We start from the raw sequence: 20,406 nt of genomic DNA on the forward strand, positions 1-20,406 counted from the left end.
CCGTTGGGGCTCAACGTTTAAAAAAAATACAATAAAAAATATCCATCTAAATATCACTGGACTTACAAAATAGAACATGGTTTCAAATTCTTTAACACAATGGCTTTGCGCCATCAATTACAAGCACATAATTTTGTTTCCAATCCATTGTGGTGGCGCATAGGAAAACTCTCAAAATAGTAACTGTGTGCCTGTAAATATCACTAACAGATGTGGCTGTATACATTCGCTTCTGTCCAGACTGCACCTGAAGGTGTTTGTCGCGGTTTGGAGCACAATTCACAAAATGACGACGGCGGCACAATTGCAAGAATCACAAATATTCACATCAATTTATTTCAAAGTTAAAAGGTAGCACATATGTTACAACGGTTAAGAAAGGTTTCAGCGGCCACCCAAAAGCAGTTATTATAATAATTCCAGTGTGTCGCTTTGAGTGGCGGGTGTCCAACTAGACATGTTTTAGGACCTTGATAAAAAGAAAATTGGAACGGCACTACACCTCCTCACCATCTCTGTCATTACGTTCGCATTTGACCTAGCTGGTTGACCTCTTGTCCCAACTGGTGGATATCAGTCACCATATAGTTAAAAATTTAATGTCCAAATGTCAATAAAAGATGCGCAGATAAATAGCATGTGATCACCTATTTCAGAAACTAAGATCAATTAAATGCTCAAATATATGAAACATTGAATTCACAATCAAAAAAGAAAAACACCTTCATAAAATGTCTTCAGTTTGTCCGGATTGTATTTGGACAAGCAGTTTAGTGTGCAAAAAATACGAGGATGGCCCAGCCTTGATCCAATGTGGTGCTGGTCCAGCAGATAAAACAAATCATTGTCTTGTAAGATCTTTATCTGGCATTTATTTGTCACATTCTCAAGATATATTCCTCCTTGAGCATCTGTGAATGAGTTCAGATGCATCATTGAAAAACAGTGCAACAATAGTATTATGGAGAACAAAAACAATATCTATGGGATCTTTTGTACTTTCTCTTTTGATCTACTTCATTCACACTTACCGAGATATAAGCCACAAAATGAGAAACAGGAAGGGATACAAGTCACAGACTCTGTCACAGTGTGTTGTTGTTTGAGGGATTTGTTTGTTTGTTTGTGTCCTCTCCACCTTTTAACTGAGGACAACATGGCGGTCGAACACAGACTTTCTCTGTTCCTGGACCTGCCTCCTCCAGCGCTGCTGGGCGTGCTCGACTTTGTTTAACATGTTGGGTCGAGACTGTGAGCGGGAGAGGACGTTGTGAGCATTCGCAAAAGGCTGCTGGTCCTGCAAAGGAAGACAATTAATTAGGTACCACCTGGATGACACTATGGCTTAAATTTCAAGCTTTATAATGTGGCAAATCCCAAACTTTCTGAAAATGCTGCACTAGGGTGGATTTAAAAAGTTGACACACCCCTGGTCAATTGCCAAGGAATTAAGAACTTTTGCAAATCATGAACATCGGAGCAAATGCGGTTTTAGCCTTGTAGCATAATTACTAATTTATTTTATTTTTTGTAAAACGTGGGGGAAAAAAACAAGGAATCCCAAACAGTTGCAAGTATGTAGTTAGCTTTATCACATAATTGCCGAAGTCAATTGTGGTTGTGTTTTCATTGATTTTCAAACACTAAGTTAAAAATGACCTGGGCAATTATGCTATTAGGCTAATGAAACGCTTGTCAGTTTTAGCACAAACCTTCTTTGAGCTTCTTTTAGAAAAAAATAATAATAAAAACCTAACAAGAACACCTCCATTTTCTTTTGGGTCAATCAAAGACGCAGACATGAAATCAAACTCAAGGCCCGGCGGGCCAGATCTGACCCACCACATCATTTTATGTGGCCCGCAAAAGCAGATCAAACATGTCAACCATTTATAAAATCTCAATTGTAATAAATAAGATACTGGAAACATTTTCTTCTGATGGTAAATTAAACAATAGTTGAATCAATAGTTATTCTTGACTTCTTTATATGGTTTTAGTCATTACAGCCCTCGAAGTGAAACGCTAACTAAAATGTGGCTAGCAACAAAAATGAGTTTTGACACATTACTGGTTTAAAGGATTCAAAATAATTATTATTTCTCCCTCTCAAACGTGTCATTTGACCAAGAGTGTTAAGACTTCTAATGCCCCCCCCCATGTCATATAAATATATAAATATTAGCATATTTGACATTAAAGCTGACTGACTTTAACTTTGATGTCCCAAAAGAGTGTCACTTTCAAAGGACGACATCACAGAAAGGTCAACTAAAAAGGTTACATGAGTTCATGTTTACTGTCAGGATTTCTTCCATCAAGTGAATTTTCCACAGTGCTAATTTGAAAGCGCTTCGGTGGACAAAAATTCTCCGGGACAGTTCGGATTCCCTGCAGAAATTTTAGTGTCTTCCGGCCAGTGTTTAACCCTCTCTCCCCTTTTCAAAGAAGAGTCGGAGATTTGCAAAAACATGACAAAGATAAAACAGTGGATATTTGCAGTTACTATAAAACAAGTACAATATTAGAATTTTACGAGAAAAAGAGTCTTGTAATATGATCTCCACAAGGAACAAATTAAAATGTAACTTGGTACTGGATCCTGCTGAGATGCCGGTGAACAGGTTTCACGTCATGACGTGGTTCACGCTCTCTTTTTTATTAGGTTTGAGCGCCACATTTTTTATGACAGAATCACATTTATGACAGAATCTTGTTTTTTTCCCCACAAGGTTAGACATTCAAACTGTAATCTGGTCCCTAATGTGACTGTTTTCCAATACATTGTTGTTCTTCAAGAGCAACATTTTCCAGATAAAACAAATTGAAAAAAAAGGAGTTGCGGCTCCTCCGAACAAGGGGTTCAGATTTCCGCCTAAAACCGCACAGCGTTGGGCTTGATGCGTGTGAGCGGCATCGGTCTATGTGCCTGAAAGTTAATAAACATCACTGGTTTGTAGAATGATGTAAGGCTTTGTTAAATAAAAATAATTGGAGATACGATGGCACCATGACGAACAAGTTGAATTGGTTGTGTGACAACACTTGTAACTCGACTTGCATTTCAAATCATCTTTCCACCTTGAATAACGACAAATCCACGCTGCACGAGCCAAAGAGGAAGCAACCTGAAACCCACACTGTGACCAAACGGAAATCGAGGAAGGACTCGTTGTCTCGAAGAGTTGTGTTTACGTTTCTCCCAAGTATCCTTTACCACAATTTACATTGGTAACAAAACCTAAAAAAATAGCAGTACATTATCTGTGTTGTGGCAGAAAGTTTGATGTCACAACTCATGTGCGGTATTGGATTTCATTTGATTGTTCAAGTGTACCTAATGTTGTTTGCCATGCTGGGATGTGGGGAGGAGACATAATGCATTGACCACCTCCCGCTAAATAATGGATGAGCTATGATGTGAAGATAACTGGAGCACTCAGCAAGTGTGCACGTGATTAGGCTCTCAAATGGATCTAAAGTCGGCTCTCCCGCACAATACATCTGCTGCCGCCACAGAGAATGATGACAAATAACACATCACCACTCATTTGCACTCACAACTTCATCCGTCAACCCATTTCAACAGCTGCAGAAATGTTTGTTTTCTTCGGAATCCTATTTTGAGTTTTACGTGGCAGGACTTCAGACCTACAATCTTGTTAAACTGGGTCTAGATGTTTGACAAGGGGGGCATCTTCTTAGCTTATATACACGTACACAAGCCCTCACAGCTATGTGTTAAAATGTAAATAAGAAAAATATCATATAAATACCCCTTAGACATTAGCCACTGGTTGGGGATGGTCACGATGAGGCATTTGTAGAAAATGAGTTTTGGGTGAGGTGATGGGATCACTTACCCCAACATCATCGTCACTTTGGATGAGCTGCGAGTGACCGAACAGACGTCTTTTCAAGATGGGCTCCAGTAGTGTCAGGTAGACCATGTAGAGAAGCAGCAAGCCCAACATGGACAAGTAGATAATGATAGTGACCTGGGGGGAAGCCGGAGGGATATTAGAGGTTAGAAGGGTTGCAAAAGGCGAAGTAATTTCCATATAGTGTATTTTCCAGTGTATAAGGCGCAATGAATTATGTATTTTCAAACTTTTTCCATATATAAGGCGCACCGGACTATAAGGTGTACCTTCCAGGAATGAAAATAGTTTTCTAAATATAATAGATGAATATATAAAGGTTTTTCAAATATAAGGAAAACCACATCATAAGGCGCTACAGTAGAGACTGAGGTTCCGCACGACTTCTTCTTCAGGGGGAAATGGAGTCGGTGGATGCTGACAGTAGTTGCGAGACCTGTTGTGGCTCAATATTACTTCACTTATAAGACGCACCTGCGTATCAGGTGCAGTGTCACCTAATGAAGTGAATGAAGACTTTAGGGTGCGCCTTAGACACCGGAAAATACGGTATGTCCCATGGAAGTGAAAATGTGGACAATGCTGTACAGACAATACCAATGATAAACAGCAAGTTTGACTCAGAAAGAGCTTTCTATCCCGATTAGTTTGAATAAATGATCGAGGACTACAAAAAAATATTTTTGACATCAATTTCAAAAAGGTTTTTACCGGTATTTTTTTCTGGTACTATAGGTTTTGCTGAAATTGTTTTTGAAGTTAGAAGTATAAACCCCTGCACAATGCAGATTTGACCATATATATATGTATATGAAATGTGAGCTATAAGGTTTCAGAAAAAAAAATCACGTTACTGAACCTACTATAAATTGAAAATATAGATTAGTCTTTCTCAACGCTTTTCAGTCAGCAAAGAAGTACTGTATTTGTGCTTAAAACACTCATCCAGTAATGCAAATGGGTGTACAACGTACAGTGGGGCCTCGGTTTACGAACACCTTGCCTTACAAACTTTTTGGTTTACGAACATTAAATTTATGAAAATTAAACCTTGGTTGAAGCACTACTTTTTGCGATACACACCCCCCACCATGGCTGGCGGAGTAATCTACAGCAGAAGAACACCAAAGCACATGACCAAACAGCGCCCCAGCAGGCCTACCTTTCCACACCCCCTTTATCTGAATACGCACATCGATCTTCTTCACAGATTTTTTACAGATACTTTTGCTATCATGGGACCGTAAAAGACCCCACCACAGGCTCTTTGACCGATTTCATGCGGCTCTGCAAGGGCTTTCGCATGACAAATGTCAAAAATGTTTGGCGCTGGCGCTTCCATTTGTCACATGCGGATAGACAGAAGGGGGCGGGGCCGCGCCTCCCCACTTGCACACTTTCGGCAGACACTGTATTTATATGGGTCGCGGTCATCTCGCTAGTGCCGGATTATTGATGTTCACCTCGTATCTCGCCCGTATCCTGTCTTTCTCAGCTTCGGTGCGTGTGTTGATCCGGTCCGAGTCCCACCCCGCAACCCCGCGTCCTGTAAATGTCTGCCTTCTTTCGGGATTGTGCCTATTTTTGCACCACCGCCTGTTAGTTTATTTCTTACGATTCCGCTGGCTCACCTGTTTTTGGACCAGCACCATTTGTTACGTTAATAAACACCCTGCAATGATCTTCTGTCTCTGTCGCCTGCTTGGGGATCCAAACATCCCACTTCGTTTCGACGAGTCGGTTACTTTCAGCCTCATTCGGAACGTGACACCATTCATTCACTATGTACCGTATTTTCACGACCATAGGGCGCGCTGCACATTTTGGAGGACATTTCAGACGTACAGTCGTGAAAATACGGTAGCAAGCTCTATTGCTCGTCGTGCAAGCAATGTTCGTGTGTGCATGGTCGTGTATGCGTGTGTTCGTGTCTGCGCATGCATATGTCTGCGTGTGTGAGTGCGTCCGCGCATTGTAAGTGTGTGTGTGTGTGTGTGTGTGTGTGTGTGTGTGTGTGTGTGTGTGTGTGTGTGTGTGTGTGTGTGTGTGTGTGTGTGGCTCTTTGCAGTGACATAATAAAAAAAATGGCTCCCCATCTCTGACTGGTTGCCCACCCCTGGTCTGGGGCAATAGAAGAGGTTGATTCTGTCTGAAGTCTGAACCCCATTCCATCAAGCCATCAACGACCATCACAAAGGTGAATCAAACAACTTTATTTTATAGTACAGTTTATTCCTTTAATTACAGTCCTTGTGGAATGTGACTCTTTTCAAACAGCAATTCTCTCCGACCTGCCACTCCATTCCATCAAGCCATCAACGACCATCACAAATGTAAATAAAATGACTTTATTATACTGTGCAGTGTATTTCTTTCATTACAATACAATAGCACATTTATTATACATAGAATAAGGTATATTGTTTGTAGTTTTAAGGCTTATTTAGTTTAAAATTATATTTTATGGAGACCTGGGAATGGATTATTCTCATTTTAATGGTTTCCTATGGGAAATTAATTTTTGGGATACACACTTTTCGCCACACACTCTGTCTGGGAACCAATTAAGTGCGCAAGCCAAGGTCCCACTGTACCTTAATCGTGCCTGAGCTTCTCTCTTCATATTTACATTCACAACGTAAACAGTAAGCCTCCACGTCTTTTCCATCCACCGGCATTGGTTCCACGACATGCAAACAGTTACTGGAAAAGGGGAAAAACATGTTAAAATACATTCACGCCGGGAAAAGCATTCATGGTGGGGAAAAACACTGAGCATACCAGTCTTTAAGAGACACATTCTGCTTGTAAATCTGTCCCTCGATGTCTCTATATGGTGGGCAGATGCATTTGCAGCGGATGTCTTCGGAATTCTGGAAGAAACATTATTTCATATTGTTTTAAAATATACTGTAAATTATTCTTATTATTTTGAGCAATTTTTGTTGGTTGTTACGCCAAATTTATTTTGACATTCTATTGCTTCCAAATTTCAATATGGATTCAAACTTTGAAAGAATCCTGAAATTCAAGAATGGGAGGAATTCTTTTCAATACTCAAAAAAAAGGCTTAAATATTCCAGATCCCGGCTTTTTCACACAAAACATTAAAGTGAATGGGATGATTATTCAATTCTCAAACAATGCTCATCTGAGCATTCATTCCATATTCTCAATATCAATCTTCAATTCCGTGTACTTGTCATTATGCTCACGAGCAAGACAACGTTGCCATTCTCGTGAGGAAAAACTGTCCACAACAACCGCATACTACTATTGCTTACAATTGACAACAAAATTCTACTAATACATCTAGCACTTCACGAGTAGTGTGAAGATGTCAAGTTGTGCATAGTTTTGCCTGGCTTATAGTTACGTCCTATTAGTATGCCAAAGGTAGTCCCGCAAATTTGTCAAAACATCATACAGGAGTGGGGAGGCAATATCGGGGCAAATGGTGATTTGTGAGACACATTTTCCACTGTTCTCCTCGTGCACTCAATCGTCTTACTAGTTTAGACGAAGTGTGTACAGTATTCCCTCATTTCTTCACGCTTTGGTTATTGTGGATTTGGAGATTTTCATTTGTGGTGGTGACTTAACCTAGGTTTAACTTTATGTTTTGGGGGGGGGGGGGGGGGGGTTCTTGCTACTTTTCTTACTCAAGAACTGTTGCTTTTAATAACATTTTAAAAGTGGAAGAGCTTCTATTATTTATTTCTGAATTCAACACACAGCCCTATATTTATTCAGCATTTTGAATTGTGAAAGTTTAATTTATTATGTGTAATAAATTCCCTGGGGGCTTTCTATTAATGTAGTAAGACAGCATTGTAGTAAGACAGCATTGGCATGCAATATAATAGGACAATTTCAGATGAGGAGTGAGGCAAAGCCACGTACTATTTGACAACTATGTCTTTCTAGTACTAGTAGTTGGAGTTGTGTTGCAAAATGAAAGACACGAGTTACAAAAGCTCAAATGACTTGCCATAACTTTGCCACACTCGTGAGACAACTACATGTTCAAGGAAGCAAAACTGCTCACCAATTGACAACAGAGTGATACCAATAATACTACTGACATTAAATATTCCTAGTTACCTTCACGAGAAGTACGTATTTACCCTTTTCTTTTGGAAAGTTTTGCTTTAGTACAGTGAAGTGCAGTACAGTTTACTAAACTGTACTTTGGCAGTCGAGGGCCAAAGTTGCTGTACTTAGTATGGAGAAATCAAAGTAATGGAATACAGTAAGGTTGGAAGATAACTAGTTAAGCGCAGTCGTACGTAGAATTTTCTTACGAGACTAGACAAAGCGCGTAGTGGTACATGGACCTAAAATGGGTTTCAAGATTTAAAAAGAAAACGATTTTCTACAGGCATTGCGCCTGTTCAGAATGGTAAATACCGGTACAAAAAAACTTGACTTGATCCAATTTATCTTCGATGACTGACATTTGCTACAATGTATCTGACAACACTAAGTCAACACAACGCGTCGATGACTCGCGATACAGACATAAAACATTCGTGATAAAAATCTACATCATATATGTTACCCTGTCTCAGCTAGCGTTAACCTTACCTTCGCTGTCACTTCGCTTAGAAGCAAAACAAACACAAAAACAAAAGTCCGGAGAAGAAACACCCCCTTCATTTTAATGTGTAGTGCACAAAGGAGAAAGGGTAAACGATTTACACGCAGCACGCCGTTACGTGTTTTCTTTTAACGCGGTACTAGGTTAGCCATGATGCTAACACGCAGAGAGACAGCCTCTCAGCAGCTGATTTGAAGCTTCCGGAACATGGCGACCAATTTCCGCCTTTTCGATTAGGCCAAGAATCGTTATTTTTTTCGAGGGAAATATTTCATAACAGAAAAAGCATGTATACATTCAGATGATAGACTAGCTTTGTGATGATTGTTTGATTTTCAAAATGTTTTGTAGTGTCATAAATTAGCTCCGTAGATTCTCCGTAGATTCTAGAATGACGTGAGGACTGAAACAAACGCAACCAATGATTTGCTGTCATTTTTTCTCTCCCAAATATTATGCTACCGTACATATTTTGTATATTTCTTTTTTAAATTTAATCTTATTTTATATGTTCAATTGTTATCAATCATGTTTGATGTTCACACGGTTTGCATTAACTTTCCTGTACATTATACAGTATTTGGTCTCTCATGTGCTATGTTGTTGTTTGACATAATATTTACACGAGTTGTAAAAAGAAAGCTCTGAAACAAAGTTGTTGTACAGTTACTCTTGACTTTTTTTCCTCCTGCATTATTTTAAACTGTACTATATTTAAAACGTCAACATTTGCAGATGAAGTCCCACTCTTAAAAACGAAGAAAATACTCTAAATGTTTCTATCTTTATTTACAGTGTAGTAGATGTACAAAACCATAAAAATATACATACACAAGAATCATCAATGGCAGGTGAGGAGCTCATTTCTATTTTACAAGACTTTCATTGACTTACCTAATTTTATTGTTACTCAAAATCATGCCATACCATTACATGCTCTCAATTGTCAGAATAGTTTACAGCCGTCTTTGGTTATTGATTCAGGATTAAAAAAAGTAAAAAAAAAAAAAAAACAATGGAGGAGTTGAGATGCTATTATTTCATTTATCCACCCTCTTTTTCAAATTTATTTAAAATAATTTCCCATAATGTGGCAACCACTGAAAAAAGAGTTGCAGTAATATCCCGTCAAACATCTCATCGCTACCATACATTTTACCTACAACTTTTTACATCATATACAAAACATTCATCAGGATAATTGCTTTTTGTGGTTCCACTACTTTCTTCATAGTGCTAAAGTTCCCAAGAACGACATTTGTGCTATCAGTTTTTTTTCATTGTGGATCTCTGTCACTTGTAATAGTAGCCTATGTGAAAACTACATATGCAGTCTATATACAGTATCACTGAGTTTCAGTATATGTTTACCTTGCTACTCACTTCTCATCAGAATGCCATCAGCAAAAGTCTCGTATTACAATGAGCAGGTTGAGCAATATTCACTTGGATGAATACAGATAAGATGAAAATATAGAAGGCTCGTCAAACATCATAATGAGACGTATACATCGAAAAGGAGGTTATACACGTAATGTACTTGCTCTGTTTTAGTTCCAAAACAAAGTGGCAGAAGTAATCCTGAGGCATTATTGAGGCCAGAATATTCACTTGCTGAGCCATCAGGTTAAAAAATCTGCACCTTTTTCTCCTCAGGATTACTTGCATCCATTACGTGATCCACTTCATTATTAAGCATATAATTCGAGAAAACATTGAAACCAGACAAATACTCAGGGCTGCGTTAACCATTCATCAGCATGGTGTTCTTCATCATTTCTTACGGACGAAGGAATCGCAGGACTTTGGAGCGCAGGAAGCGAATGAAGGATTTGGGAAACATTTCTCTGGATTCTTGGGCCGTGTAGTTGAAGAAATTTTGTGGGTGAGCCAGAACATCGAATAAGGCCTTCATGAGTTTCTTGTCCTACACAAGAGGAAAGGACAAATGTATGACAAACCGCAATGGTGATGCATGCAACTACATAAACTTTAATGGAGACCAATAGGAAATTAGCATATGCTCTATTTATCAAAAAATATAAAGGAGGAAATATATTGAACACAACAGATTTTTACGTGCAACAAAAAGTTGAATGCCCGCTCAAAAAAAAAAAAGAAAGAAAAAGAAAGAAAGAAAGAAAGAAAGAAAGAAAGAAAGAAAGAAAGAAAGAAAGAAAGAAAGAAAGAAAGAAAGAAAGAAAGAAAGAAAGAAAGAAAGAAAGAAAGAAAGAAAGAAAGAAAGAAAGAAAGAAAAACATTATTATCTCTAATGTCAGTATTATTTGAGGTAAGACAATAAGGGAGGAACCTGAAAAATGCTGGTTAGAAATCACGAAAAACCACTCGCGACCAAATGGCTTCATTGCTCAGATTTCATTTCTTTATTTCACAAACACCAGGGAGCATATTTGAGAAGTGTCATGGGGTTATTATCGCAAGTTGGAATGCATAAACCTAACCGCAACTACATTTATAATTGTGGCTGTGGTTGGCAGACGTGTAAAACAGAGCTGCATATTGAGAGCCGTCCTTAATGTTTTAACTAAATGAAGCATTTGAAATAACTCAGTATAGTTCAAAAATGAAGAATTATACCCAAAAATAAAGATTGTTAAATGAACCCCCCCTGATCATAACCTTGCAATCTTTTGTGAAAGCAGTATTTTGATGGATGCCATTCTTCAAGTTGTGGTCAGTGAGTGTATTGTAATAAATCAACAATGTGAAAACAAGACACTGCTTCATCTTGAATTTGTGGTGGGTTTCTGGTGGTGCTGCTCCAAACCAAAACATATTTGCTTTTGTGGCTTGTACGGAAGGGCAGCTACGATTTGCATGGATGTCTTCATCTTCATGAGAGCCAGCACTCAACAATTGCAAAAGCTAAACTGAGACATCACTTATTATTATTATTATTATTATTATTATTATTATTATTATTATTATTATTATTATTATTATTATTATTATTATATTTATTATTTTTGTTGTTGTGACAAACGTAATTCCTGACTAATGTACTTTTTATTTTGCCACTAACGTTGTCACTCACAGATGTTGCTTGTAGTTATACATGTTTCCAAGAGAGGGCGGTGCACAGTTAAACAAAAACACCCACAAAAAAGAAATGTCTCCTCGAATTTTAAAGTACAGTACCACCTTGCACAAGCCATGGGTTTTATTCCTAAAACTATACTTAATATTTTTTATAGCCACATAACAGGATCCACAGTCTCATCATCAACTCTGTGCTTACCTATGAGAAAAATCAAACGGAAAGATATTGTGCCCAAAAGTTAAATACAATTGAAATAAATGGCCCTCCAATAAACAGAAAAAAACATACTCACCATAACTTTATGCTTGTTTATTTAATTTAGTACACCAAGAGTAGTAATCAAATGACACTTTGAAAATCAGTATTTAGATACTGATTTAATTAAAACAAATGTCAATATAAATTTTACCTAAATAAAAATGTCTGAAAACACAAACGTCATAGAAATTAAGTGCAATTGTGTTGTTGCTAAAAGTTAAATACAACTGAACTGTATTTCATACTGTATTGTAAAAAACAAACTAAAAAAGCAAAGAAATAAAATAACAATTATTATTATTATTATTATTATTTATTATTAGTAGTAGTAGTAGTAGTAGTAGTAGTAGTAGTAGTAGTAGTAGTAGTAGTATGATTAGAATTATTTTAATGTACGTATTTTCCCACTCACTAATTCAGTGATTCTTTTTTTTTTGTATTTCATACTGTATTGTAAAAAACAAACTAAAAAAGCAAAGAAATAAAATAACAATTATTATTATTATTATTATTATTATTATTATTATTATTATTATTATTATTATTATTAGTAGTAGTAGTAGTAGTAGTAGTAGTAGTAGTAGTAGTAGTAGTATGATTAGTATTATTTTAATGTACGTATTTTCCCACTCACTAATTCAGTGATTCTTTTTCATAACACTAGGAGGAGCACGCATTCCTCTCGTGGTACTTGGAACACATTTAAAGAATGACTGTCGTTCTTCCCAGGCCCGCATGGGTTTTCTCTGGGTCCGCCGGTTTCCCCCCACATTCCCAAAACATGCATTGCAGGCAGATTGAAAACTCCAAATTGTCCCTAGGTAGGAATGTGAGAGTGACTGTTGTATGGCTTTGTGTGCCCTGCGATTGGCTGGCAACCGATTCAGGCTGGGATAGGCTCTAGCACCCCACGCGACCCTAATGAGGAATAAGCGGTACAGAAAATGGATGGTCAAACCTATCTTGAGCAACATTGGCAGGAAATATGATAATACAATATATTTAACTGGTGAATAAAAGTGCAAGGTGGTGGATAAGGTGTAAAGTTTCTCTGGGGCAAAAGCGATTATTTGCATACCTTTAGAATCTCTTGATGATTCTCTGATGCATATAACCTCCCATCTCTAACGATGTCCTCTATCAATTCCTGGTAGTCTTCTGCAGTAAAAAGTCCATCAAGAAAGTCATAAAGAGCATCACCCAACAAAAATGCATACAAATAGAATTGACAACATCAAAGTAATGGGACAAGAAATGCAGTATTTTTTTCACTTACCATCATATGTAACGTATGGGACCTGGAAGCCTTTTCCGCTGTTCCCCTCATTTGATCGGAATTGAATCCAGAGCCTCTTGGAGCGAGAAGTGAAGGCGATGGGACGCTCATATGTCTGACATGTTTCGTAAGTTGTCACAGAGTTTAAGAGAGCTGTGAAAATCAACCATATGACACTATATCACATACACGTGCAAAACATTATAACACCTACTCATTCATTCAATTTCTATCGTGCAGGCACCCATTAGGGTCATGAGTTTGCTTGAGCCTAAATGGCTGAAAGCAGGCCTGCTGATGCATCTTGGCCTTGGCGTGAGTCGTCTCAAGTACAAAATAATCTCAACACTTTGTTCACATCAGCAGTTATCCCGTGCAGTTGTGAAGTGCAGTCAGATAACGGTTCACCTGGCATGGTCACTTTAGAGCACTTCAAAGTCAGCGATGAATGTGCCAACGTCAACCAGAGAAAGATGCAAAAGTAAGGAGAGAAGAAATATTTGAAAAAGTCTGACTTCACAATGTGTGTGTTGGCCGAGGCTATGGGCTCGCTTGACAGCTTTAGAGTGCCACAATGTCTGACAAGATTGTGTACACGTCACACAGAGAAAGACTAACTCGTAAGGATGGAAGAATAAAAAATAACCATCAAAGATACTTGACAAACTATTGTCGGATTCATATTTCCAGATTGTATTCGAGGTTTTTGACTGACAGTTCACAGCAGCAATTTTGAAGTCTCGTGATACATTGTATATTTGCCTTTGGTGTAAATTTAAAAGAAAACATTCTTTACTGCAGTGTGTCACAATGTCTTTTGGGGACTTTGAGAGTTCAAGTGAACTGTAGTAAACAAAAGTAGTATGCTAAATACAAATCAATTTACCGAGTGTAAAAGTGCAGGGACAGAAAGACAACCAGACTCACCGCTTTTCCTCATGACTAAGTAATCTCCACACTCGTCCTCAATTGGCAGGAAGATTTCCGGCACCACAATAAGAATCCGACGTTTGGGCGGCGGGTTGATGGTCCACGTGCACTCTACATTGGCTGGGTAGTTCCCAGGATAGTTGGGGGACTCAATGTAGCCTGTGAAGTCACCAAGCTCGCCTCCGCATTGTCTGTCTACAAAGCAACAGTGTTTTGTCAACTCTTTTGGCCAATAAAAATGCTTCATCATGTATACTTGTACTTTTGCACTGCATAATGCTGGTGGAGCCATCAAAATCAGTGGAGGTGTTTCCGGGGCAGGTGACGCAGTAGTTCTGCCCAAACTCCACCTGAAAGGTGCCCGTGGGGCAGCGGATGCAGCGGTGTGTCGTTGTATTGTAGTAGTGGCCTGGAGAGCACTGAACTGCAAGGACCGCAACACAGGTCAATCAGATCTTCAGAATGTTTTATCTGTTTATCCTCACATCGACAACTGAAACTTTACGTCAGTAATATCTATCCAATTCTCTATTAATGGAGAAATATATGCTCCTAGCATGTATATACAGTATTTGTGAAAAATCAAGGATCCTATTCATAGGCCAAAAGTGTTACCAAAAATCATGACAAAGTCAATAATTGTCAGTCATTGTAGTTCCCTGAATTTTCTTATTACACTGAAAATAATGCACTGTAGAAATTGCCATATGTTCCGATGTATAAGGCTTACTGGGGTATAAGGCGCACCCCCAACGAATGGTGTATTTTCAAACACGTTCCCTATATAATAAGGCACACCGGACTATCAGGTGCACCTTCAAGAAATGAAAAGTTTTCCAAATATAATATAAAAATATCTAAAAGTTTTCCAAATATAAGGCACACCACATTATAAGGCGCTACAGTAGAGGATGCGGTTACACACTAGTTCTTCTACAGGGGGAAATAGAGTCGGTGGCTGCTGACAGGAGTTACGAGACATATTGTGGCTTAATATTACCTCACATGTAAGGTGCACCGGCATATAAAGTGCAGGGTCATCGTTGGAAGAAAATGAAGGCTTTTGGGTGTGACTTATACACCGGAAAATACGGTAGTGATTATTTTACCAGCAAAATCTGGATTCAGATATGTTTTATGAGCAGACTACTTTAGTGAAAGCAAAGCTGTATTTGGATCCACATGCTGTTATTTAGTGTGACTACCATATATTTCGGTATATAAGGTGCACCCAAACGCCTTGATTTTCTTCAAAAGATGACCCTGCGCCTTATATGCAGGTGCGCATATAATATTGAGCCACAACAGGTCTCGCAGCTATTGTCAGCAGCCACCGACCCCATTTCCCCCTGTAGAAGAAGTAGTGCGTAACACCAGCCTCTACTGTAGCGCCTTATAATGTGGTGTGCCTTACATTTGGAAAACTTGTATCTATTTATATGTTATATTTGGATTTTTTTTTCCATTCGTTGAAGGTGTGCCTTATAGTCCGGTACGCCTTATATAGGGAACACGTTTGAACATACACCATTCTTTGGATGTGAGCCTGATAATAATAATAATAATAATAATAATAATAATAATAATAATAATAATAATAATAATAATAATAATACATTTCATTTATAGGCGCCTTTCTTGTACTCCAGTGCGCATCATACATCAGAAAATACGATTTTTTGAAGAAAAAAAAGAAGAGTTAATTGAAGAAAATGTTTTCAGTGTCACAAGGACAAGCATGTACAATGACCTTAAGGTGCATATCAAGGATAACAAAGCCATGCCGCTGTCTCTGAACACACAACGCAGTTGTTTACACAGTAAGCCTAAAAAAAGAACAAATATAGTTTGGCAAGTAGGAAAAATAATAACAAAAGCACACCTTTGGTCTCACACTCTTGAAAGGTGACGGCACCACTGCGCTTGGTGACCAGGTTACCTCCACAAGAGAAGCAGATAGTACGTCCCACTTCGGGTTGGTAAGATCCCAGAGGACACAGCAGGCAAGGGGTAAATCCATCTTGGGAGAATTGACCAGGGGGGCACTGACCTGAACACACACACACACACACACACACACACACACACACACACACACACACACACACACACACACACACACACACACACACACACACACACACACACACACGCACGTTTAGCAAGAAGGATGTGTCGCAACGGCTTCCATCACAACAAGAGAGCAGATGTTAGAGGGGGGGGGGGGGGGGAATCAGGATTTCTTTGTTTTTCCATTTTTTTATCTTCAATCACATCACACGTAGTATCTGGGTGACTAATACAAAGTAGGTGCCTCAGGGAAGGGACAGATAAATCTTTTTGTTTAGTCTGTCAGGAGAGACGTGGATTTAAGCTATGGCATCACGCCACATGCTGAGTGCGATAACGACAGAGAGGGAGACCATAACATGGAGGCTCACCCTCAACGTTTATTCCCAAAGAAGATAAGTTTGCTTCTAAACTGGGTTTTCTTTGGTCTTACACAAAGCAGAGAATTTCTGACAGACAATCCTTATCGAGCCACCGTCGCATATTGTGTGGTTTCTCATTGTGAAAAAGTTAGTTGGAAGATGGCTTTTCTATTGCCCAGCTTTCGCATTTGAATGTCAACATTTCATTTATTTCCGTTATCAAATTGTAACAATCATGATTACACCTCGGCCAACATTCTTATAATGGATTCCATTTGGTGGTCAACACAAGTACTTTCAAGGGAAAACAAATCGATTTTCTCCAGTTATTTTTGGTTTTTAACAACATAAACTTAGTCTGTAGGGACTCGGACAAGTTTTCAATCTTAACAGAAAATATCAGCTGATTTTCCTTTTTTTATGGCACATAGCCCCTTTTTTGTAAACCACCCATTTTGTCAGAAATTACATTTTATATGATTTGATTTATCTTTTAACTTACTGGATGACACCTGCTATTTGTAGATTTTTGCACTCAGGGTTGATCCATATCCCTTCTCTGCAAATTATTGTCTAATTTATGAGAACCGATTTGGTTAAAATAAAAGCTAATTGATTTTCTGTCTAAACGAAAATAACAAATGATTTTAGCAACAAAGACATTTGCTTTCGTGGGTCATGTAAACTCGCCAGATCTCACTCCCATGTTTGGACTATGAGAACTAGAGTGGGCTCCCTCTAGTGGCCTGTGATCAAATCAAGTACAGTTCAGTTGTATTTCACTCAAAGGACAACCGACACCTCTGGACAAGTTGCGTCCATAATTTGTAAAATCACTTCAAATGACTTCTACTGACCGCATTATACAAAGATTCCACAGCATATAGCTATATTTTACTTTTTAAAAGTCACGCTGAATATTCATGAAGTCTTGTTTTCGAGTTGATGACGATGCCGGAAATGACATCACATTCGTGTACGCACCTGACCAAAGAAAGCGACACACAATGCATTTTGGGTACTTTTTTCATCTACAAACACCATGTTGATCGCACAATTAGAAGGAAAACTACATAAATGACGTGATGGTGAATCGCTGCGTGGCAGCCAATTGCGGTAACACGCATAAAGAAGGTGTAAGTTTACACAAATTCCCAGCGGACAAAGCAGCCATTTCCAACGGAGCAGAGCAGTTGAGCACCAGCGGAGCCGAACAAGGAAGCTGCTGTCTCTTTTGTGTGCGTGCGTAAAACCCACCCCTCTGTCTTCTACCACAGATTTTAACCAATCATGGGAGGCTTTAACCGAAGGTCAGCTCTTATTAGTGACTCCACATACTGGACGAAACGCCGCTTGTGCACCATCTTATGCATTTTCTGGGCTGCTAAATCGGAGTCCAGATCTTCACCGGTTTCATCGCTTGCAGACGGCTCGAATTGATACGGAAGGACTTCTTTAATCGATTGCAAACATTTATGCTGTCCTCTTCTGAAGTATTTGAATCATATTCATAACTGATGAGTAACAAGAAAGCATCCTCTCCGAATCTGAACTCTCTGAAGCCATTGTTTTGATTCTGGAGCAAGGCAGTTTGTGAGTGGGCTAATCCTAACGTGACGTCACGAACAAGGGGGCGGGACTTTCTGCATCTCCCCAGTTTAGAGCTCATTTGTGGCGGTTTTGGGACACTGTAAGTCATTTTTATTGTTGTTTTGCATTTGCCTGCATGTTTTGGCTATTTTAGATGCTATAAAATGTTTTTCTGATGTCAGTTAGGAAACAAAAAAGTTGTGTCCATAATTTGTAAAATCACTTCAAATGTCTTCGACTGAGCGTATTTTACAAAGATTCCACCGCATATAGCTATATTTATATTTATATTTATATTTATATTTATATTTATATTTATATTTATATTTATATTTGACTCGCACGGAATATTCAGGAAGTCTTGTTTTCGAGTTGGTGACGATTCCTGACGTGACGTGACGTTCCTCTTCAGAACTATTTGAATCATATTCAAAACTGGATGAGTAACAAGAATGCATCTTCTCCAAATCTGAAGCCATTGATTTGATTTTGATAGAGCAAGGCAAGACGTCCTGGTGTGACGTCACGAGCAAGGGGGCGGGACATTCTGAAACTCGCCATTTCCGAGGTCATTTTGAAGTTGTTTCGGAACACTTTCATTTCATTTTCATTGGTGTTTTGCATTTGACTAAAAGTATCAGCCTGCATGTCTTGGGTATTTTAGATGCTTCTGATGTCAGTTAGGAAACAAAAAAATGGTGTTGGTTGTCCTTTAAGTTCAATACATATGCATTGAATCTTTATGAACGGACAGTTTGTGGAAATTTGAAAGATATTTTCTTTCACCTTGAAGTGCGACAGAAATTAATTGAATGATGATTTAAGAGCAGCGTTTTTTTTTTTTTTCTTTTTGCAGCTTGTGTAGTGTATTAATGTTGAAACCGTGCATAATGTCACATTAGCTTACAATAATATTACATATAGTTTTTAGGTGTAAAACCTGAGGCACATTTTTGAACACATACATCTACTCGCTACGGTATTCGAACGTCGGCTATGAAGGTGGATTTTTTTTTTTTAGGTGCTTAAAAGCTGAGAACCACTGTCTTCTTCGGTGTTAGATTTTTACCTCCGCACTCGGAGACGTTTCGAGCTCCGGCCACTTTGGCGACATCCCTTCCTTCAGGCGTGGGACAGACCACACAGGACATCTGGCCTTCCTCATCCTGATAGGTACCTGCTGGACACGTCACACACCTCCCCTGGTCGCCATCGTAGTATGTGCCAACACTGCAGCTCACTGTTGGACAGGTGGGGAGTGAGGTTGGTATTTAACATGTAAGTGAAGAAAATTGTTTAAAAAAATTGTCACACTTGTTTGTATTCAACACGGTGAATGTTTTCTCATGTATGGAACAAAAAAAAATAAACATCCTCTGAACAAAAATAGTTGTGTAATGTGGCATCCTGGTGCTTCGTATCCTTTTAAAACAAAAGCAAAGCATTAGAAGTCCAAAGCTAAATGTCATCTGCAGTCGTAATTAACACCCATTTAAAAGACAGATCAGTATGTGGCGTGTCAGTAGCACAGCCCCGCCGCAAAAGCCATGAGAGGGGAAGCCAGACAACAAATCAAACGCCCCTGCCAACACAGCAGATTTACACCATCAACGCTGCACTTCAAGTGTTTAACAAGAACATCATCAGCATAGCAGCTGCCTTAAAAAAGGATCTGACGCACAGGTGACGAAGCTCGCTATATCACAAATCCAAATCACACACACATTCTCAGCAGATTTTCACATTGGTATGATAAGTGCTGTTTATTTGAAAGCACTAACCACCTCTTTATTTTCCCCAGCAACAAGAATGCTTTACTTTTGCACAACATTGGTGAAGTGATCTTCCAAGGAACCCATTACAGTCTATAAATATTTGCTAAAAACAGAATTTCAGTTCTACTCTCCAACTATCTCATCTTAGAAAACAGATAACATTCTGGAAAATCGTTTCATACAGCAACTATAGTATATCTTTGACATCCATTACGTCAATAACTGAGAATCAACACATGCAGAGTGGCAACGCTTTAAAAAAAAAATAAGAATAGGGACTTTTTAGGGGGTAATATTGTGACAGTAATTTTACAATGACTGGTGCAACAATACTTTTGGATAACAATGTATTTGTCAGTGGTGGGCCGTCAGGGCCTGCAAGGCTTTCTCTGCTGGTGTAAAAATATCTGAATCACAGACTAATGTGAATTATATTTTGTCCATGATTTTTTATTAAATAATCCCAAATTGTCTTTCAGTTTCATTTCATTGTTTTTCCCTTGTTGTGCTGCTTCCAGATGTGTTTCATACTCAAGCATTTAACCAACATTTCAGCCATCATTTGTCACCAGGGTCAGAAATCTACCTGGGCACGCACCCAAT

General features: G+C 38.7%; 2 protein-coding genes across 12 annotated transcripts in view; both read right to left on the reverse strand.

Annotated features, from left to right (window-relative positions):
• Positions 1-320: 320 nt before the first annotated feature.
• On the reverse strand, positions 321-8,684 carry tmem9b (TMEM9 domain family, member B). Its single transcript, XM_088991303.1, has 5 exons — positions 8,469-8,684; positions 6,663-6,754; positions 6,476-6,584; positions 3,864-3,998; positions 321-1,297 (listed from the first exon to the last, which is right to left on the reverse strand). The coding sequence occupies exons 1-5, from the start codon at positions 8,538-8,540 to the stop codon at positions 1,142-1,144; spliced, it is 564 nt and encodes a 187-aa protein (XP_088847429.1). The 5' UTR covers positions 8,541-8,684; the 3' UTR covers positions 321-1,141.
• Positions 8,685-9,249: 565 nt separating this feature from the next.
• scube2 (signal peptide, CUB domain, EGF-like 2) overlaps positions 9,250-20,406 on the reverse strand; it is a 40,453-nt gene continuing 29,296 nt past the window's right edge. For all 11 annotated transcript variants that reach the window (XM_088992436.1, XM_088992435.1, XM_088992431.1 and 8 more), the window contains 7 exons: positions 19,098-19,268; positions 15,889-16,056; positions 14,269-14,430; positions 14,004-14,201; positions 13,077-13,229; positions 12,879-12,958; positions 9,250-10,408 (listed from right to left, as the gene is read on the reverse strand). In XM_088992436.1, coding sequence (XP_088848562.1) covers positions 10,262-10,408; positions 12,879-12,958; positions 13,077-13,229; positions 14,004-14,201; positions 14,269-14,430; positions 15,889-16,056; positions 19,098-19,268 — 1,079 coding nt within the window. In that variant the 3' untranslated portion in view covers positions 9,250-10,261. The remainder of the gene's footprint in view (positions 10,409-12,878; positions 12,959-13,076; positions 13,230-14,003; positions 14,202-14,268; positions 14,431-15,888; positions 16,057-19,097; positions 19,269-20,406) is intronic.

The sequence above is a fragment of the Hippocampus bargibanti genome, linkage group LG03 (assembly GCF_051943395.1).
Source record: "Hippocampus bargibanti isolate YZ-2025 linkage group LG03, ASM5194339v1, whole genome shotgun sequence".
Lineage (NCBI taxonomy): Eukaryota > Metazoa > Chordata > Actinopteri > Syngnathiformes > Syngnathidae > Hippocampus > Hippocampus bargibanti.